The sequence below is a fragment of the Arachis ipaensis genome, chromosome B2 (assembly GCF_059453495.1).
Source record: "Arachis ipaensis isolate K30076 ecotype BB chromosome B2, ASM5945349v1, whole genome shotgun sequence".
In the NCBI taxonomy this organism is placed as follows: Eukaryota; Viridiplantae; Streptophyta; class Magnoliopsida; order Fabales; family Fabaceae; genus Arachis; species Arachis ipaensis.
Genome location: NC_142437.1, coordinates 114714548 through 114719880, shown reverse-complemented (window position 1 = coordinate 114719880; position 5333 = coordinate 114714548). Strand labels below are relative to the sequence as shown.

At 45.5% G+C, this 5333-nt stretch overlaps 1 protein-coding gene across 1 annotated transcript; it reads right to left on the bottom strand.

The window, feature by feature from the left end:
- Positions 1–4030: 4030 nt before the first annotated feature.
- On the bottom strand, positions 4031–5116 carry LOC107627775 (uncharacterized). Its single transcript, XM_016330602.1, has one exon. The coding sequence runs from the start codon at positions 5114–5116 to the stop codon at positions 4031–4033; it is 1086 nt and encodes a 361-aa protein (XP_016186088.1).
- Positions 5117–5333: the final 217 nt, after the last annotated feature.

Here is a 5333-nt window from a genome sequence, read left to right as displayed (position 1 = left end):
TCCTAGTTATCCTTATCAATTGTGATGAGAGTTGTTCATTGCTCCCACTTAGTTAACCCTTACTAAATAAAGGAAAGTTAATTGGACTAATCAATTTGATTCCTCAAGTCCTAGTTAACTCCTAAGGAAAGACTAGCTTTAGAGGGATCCAAATCAACCAGCAAATTCCAATTACCAATCAACAAAGGATTTTGATAACTCAAGTGTCACCAATTACTCAACCAAAGCCAAAAGGAGAGAAATCTAAATATTGAAAGCATCAATCACATAAATTGAAGAAAGCAACCATAAATATGAAATACCTCAAATTGCATTAAATAAAGAAATCAAATCTAGTATGGAGTTCATAAACCAAATTGGGAAAATAAGTAATTAACAAGAGAAATAGATGAACCAAAGCACTAGAATAAATAAAAGTAGAAGAGAAACTAAATTAAAGGGACATTGAACCTGGAATTGAGAAGAAGTAAACCTAACCTAAGAGGAATCCTAAAACCTAGAGAGAGGAGAGAGCCTCTCTCTCTAAAAACTACATCTAAAACCTAAAATTGTGAATAATGAGAAGTGATCTGAATGAATAAATGCATTCTCCCACTCTGTATCCTCTAATCTATATTTTCTGGACCAAAAACTGGGCCAAAAACTGGGTCAAAATAGCCCAAAAATCGCCCCCAGTGATTTCTGATACGTCCAGCACGTGGCTCTGTCACGTGTACGCGTGATTCACTCGTGCGCATTGCCTAACAGCATGAAAACTATGAAAAATTATATATCATTTCGAAGCCCCGGATGTTAGCTTTCCAACGCAACTAGAACCGCCTCATTTGGACCTCTGTAGCTCAAGTTATGGTCAGTTAAGTATGAAGAGGTCAGGCTAGACAGCTTTAGCAATTCCTTCAATTTCCTTTATTCCTTCCACTTTTGCATGCTTCCTTTCCATCCTCTAAGCCATTCCTGCCCTATAAACCTTGAAAGCACTTAACACACATATCACGGAATTGAATGGTAATAAGAGGGGATTAAACATAGCAAATTTAAGGCCAAAGAAGCATGTTTTCAATCACAGCACAAAATTAGGAAGGAAAATATAAAACCATGCAATTAGTATGAATAAGTGTGCAAAGACTTGATAAAAACCACTCAATTGAGCACAAGATAAACCATAAAATAGTGGTTTATAAATCTCTCCACACTTAAACATTAGCATGTCCTCATGCTAAGCTCAAGAGAAGCTATAAGAGAGTGAAGAGGAATGGTAAAACTTATGAAGTGCAACCTATCTATATGAATACAACTAAATGCAAAAAGAATTCTACCTACTTGATTAAAAGTAAACAAATTCTCCAAGACAAACATAAATCAAATTTTACTAATTCAAATCACACAATAAGAGACAAGTAAACTTGTAAGAAGATAGCTCATGAGAGCAGAGAACATAGAATCAAGCATTGAACCCTCACTGGTAGTGTATATGCACTCTAATCACTCAAGTGTCTAGGGTTGATCACTCTACTCTTCTATAGTCATGCTTTCTAAACTTTGTTCTTCATCTAACCAATCAACAAAAATTTAGTATACCAATGCAAACATCATGAGGTCTTTCCGAGGTTGTAATGGGGCTAAGGTAAGGGTGAGGATATATGTATGGCCAAGTGAGCTATAATATGAATCTTTGACTAACCTAAGCTCTTACCTAACACACACACACTCTATGTAACTCTAAAATCATGCCTAGCTACCCATAATTCCCACTTTTGCATATTTCACATATTCATATACCAAATTTCCTTAATTTCACCCCATATGAATTGATCTTTTACTAAACTTGACATCGGGGTAATAACTGTGCAAAGACTTGATAAAATCACTTAATTGAGCACAAGATAAACCATAAAATAGTGGTTTATCATACCTCTAGTCTGCTTGCCCCAACGTCCCTCGCCAATTGCAGGCCGCCAAGAAGGGCCTCGTATTCTGCTTGATTGTTGGACACCGAAAAGTCGAACTTGATCGATTGCTCATACACGACTCTTGTTGGGCTTTCCAGAATAATTCCTGCTCCCCCGAACGTTTGATTGGAGACTCCGTCCACGTGGAGCTTCCACCTTGTGTTCGGTGTCTCGGGAGTACTTCCCGTCACTTCGACCAGAAAATCAGCCATTGCTTGGGCCTTGATTGCATGTCTGGGCTCGTACTGCAAGTCATACTCAGACAGTTCGATTGCCCAGGTCATCATCCTGCCCGCCAGGTCGGGCTTTTGCAGCACTTGGCGGATCGCTTGGTCCGTTCTGACGATTATCTGGTGTCTTTGGAAGTACTGTCGCAACCTACGAGAGGAGGTCAGGAGCGCGTATGCTAGCTTTTCTAACTTGCTGTATCTCAGTTCTGCCCCCTGTAGCGCCTTGCTCACAAAGTAGACCAATTGCTGAATCTTCCCTTCTTCTCGTACCAGGACGGTTGCCAAAGTTTCATCAGTTACTGCCAAATACAAGAATAGCACCTCTCCATTTCGGGGCTTACCGCGTACAGGGGGTGCCGAGATGATGCTCTTGAAGTGATTGAAAGCTTCCTCGTAAGCCGGGGTCCATTCGAACACTATCCCTTTTTTCATCAAGTTGAAGAATGGCAAGGCTTTGGCAGCCGATGCGCCGAGAAAGTGGGATAGTGCGGTGAGCTTTCCCGCCAGTCTCTGCACATCCTTTACACACCTCGGGCTGTTCATCCGCAAGATTGCCTCGCATTTCTCCGGGTTAACTTCCACTCCTCTTTGGGTTATCATGAACCCCAGGAACACCTTATTCATCAGCCTCTGGTAGGTAGCTCCCGCGTTTTTTAGCCCAAACGGCATCACCTTATAGCAATATATACCCCCTGGCGTTATGAATGTCGTCTTTTCCTCATCTGGCCGGTGCATCGGTATCTGATTGTATCCGGAGTACGCGTCCATAAAACTCAGGAACCGATATCCCGCTGCCGCGTCTACGAGGGCATCGATGTTGGGAAGGGGAAAGGAATCCTTGGGGCATGCCTTGTTCAGATCAGAATTGTCCACGCACATTTTCCACTTTCCATTTGCTTTCTTGACTAAGACTACATTGGACAACCAGGTCGAGTAGTCCAATTCTCGGATGAACCCAGTTTCTAGTAGGCTGGCTGTTTGCCTGGCCACCTCATCAGCTCTTTTCTGAGACATTTTTCTTCTTCTCTGTGCCACCGGCTTGGCTTCTGCTCTCACAGCTAAGTGGTGTGACATGAACTGGGGGTCGATCCTCGGCATATTGGCCGGTGTCTAGGCGAGTAGATCGCCGTTAGCTCTGATAATTTCTTCCAAAGGCTCTTTTAAGTTATGGGGGAGGTTTCTGTTCACGAAGGTGAACTTTTCCTTTGAACCACCGACCCTGAACTTCTCGAGGTCCCCTTCAGGTTCTGGCCTGGGCTTGTCGTCGACCCTGGCGTCCAAGTCGGCTAAGAAGACCCCAGATGCCTCTTTGAATTTTTTTCTTAGGGAGAGACTGGCGTTGTCGAACGCGACTGCCGTTTCCAAATCTCCCTTGATGGATCCAACCGACCCATCGTCAGCAACAAACTTCATCATCAATAGCTTTGTACAAATCACTGCTCCAAACTAATTGATAGTTTTTCTTCCCAAGATGAGGTTGTAGGCTGTGGAGTCTCTTAGGACCATGAACTCTGCCATTACCGACCTCTTCCCTCGTCCTCCTCCTATGAATACTGGCAGGGAGACTATACCCAGCAGGTTTGATAAAGTTATCACCTAAGCCGACCACGCCGTGTTGGTGGGTCTTCAGGTCGGTGTCTCGGAGGCCCAAAGCATCAAACACGTTGCGGAACATAATGTTCGAATAAGCTCCAGTGTCTACCAGAATTCGCTTTACTAAGCATGTTCCAACTCTAGCTGTGATCACCTTGGGAGAGTTCTCTAGCAAGTCGTTAAACCATTGGTCCTCGGGCCCGAATGATATTGACGGTATCCTCCTGGAGGGAGGCACGGAGCTAGATGATGACACGGCTAAGACTTTGGCGTCTTTTCTGCTTGCCGACTTCGACCTGGGGGAACATCTCTTCCGACTATAACATTTACAATAGTGAAGCCGCACTCATTGTCCTCCTCGGGTTCCTGTCTCTGCCTCACAACGCGGTTCTTGTCGTCGCCGGAGTGGTCACGATCGCGCCTCCTTGGCTCCCTTATGAGGTGGGAAAATTTAGCCAGCTTACCTTCCCGAATCGCCTGCTCCAAAGCGTCTTTCAAATCAAAACAATCTTGGGTCTTGTGGACAAAGCCTTTGTGGTAGTCGCAATAGAGGTTTTTGTTCCCTCCAGTTCTATCCTTGAGTTTTCGGGGCTTCGATAGGATGCCCTTGTCGGCTATTTGCTGGTAGACTTCGATGATCAGGGCTGTCAGGGGAGTGTAGTTTGTAAACTTCCCTACCCGGGGAAACGGCTTGAAAGCTTTAGCTGGCCCTCCGTCCTTGGAATGCTCCTTTGTCCTTTCCTCGTTACCGGGATGACGAGCAGAGTTATACGTGGGCTGCCGCTTTTTGGCTACCACGACTTGGCTAACCTCTTCGTCATTGATATACTCTCTAGCCACATTTTGAATTTCTTGCATCGTCCACACGGGCTTGGTGGTGAGGTGCTTCCTGAAATCCTCGTTCAGCAACCCGTTCGTCAAGCATAAACTGGCCACCGAGTTCGTCAGGCCGTCAATCTCCAAGCATTCATCATTGAACCTATCCAAGTACCTTCTGATCGGTTTTCCACTTCTCTGCGTCACCCTTAGCAAGTTGATCGGGTGCTTCGCTTTGGCAATACGTGTGGTGAACTGTGCCAGGAAGGCGCGATTGATGTCTGCAAAGATTGTTACGGAGCCCTGGGGGAGAGCATTGAACCAATGAATTGTCGGTCCTGCTAAGGTCACGGGAAAGGCGCGACACTTTACTTCATCACCCACCCCTTCCTGGTTCATTCTGGTCTCGAAAGCCGTCAGGTGCTCTTGGGGGTCTTGGGTCCCATCATACCTCATATCCGTTGGCTTATCGAAGTGCTTCGGTGGCTGTACTTCGAGGATGGAGTGATGGAAAGGGGTTGCCCCCATGATTACGGGGTGTCACCTTTTTCTTGGTCTTTCTCTGCTGTCTTCTCGATTTTCCTCTACGGTATGCCTTGTTGGAGGTCGGGTGTAAATGATGGGATCTTTCCATCTTCTCGGCAACTCCCTGCTTTCTCTTTGGCTTTCTGATTCTGACTGGGGGGTCGGGGTGCGTCTGGAGCGGTCCCTTCGGGGGCTTCTCCCTCTGGCTTCCCTCCCTCGG

Excerpts from the sequence above, each read along its gene's own strand:
- LOC107627775 (XM_016330602.1), bottom strand. The coding sequence starts at position 5,116 with ATGGGGGCAACCCCTTTCCATCACTCCATCCTCGAAGTACAGCCACCG.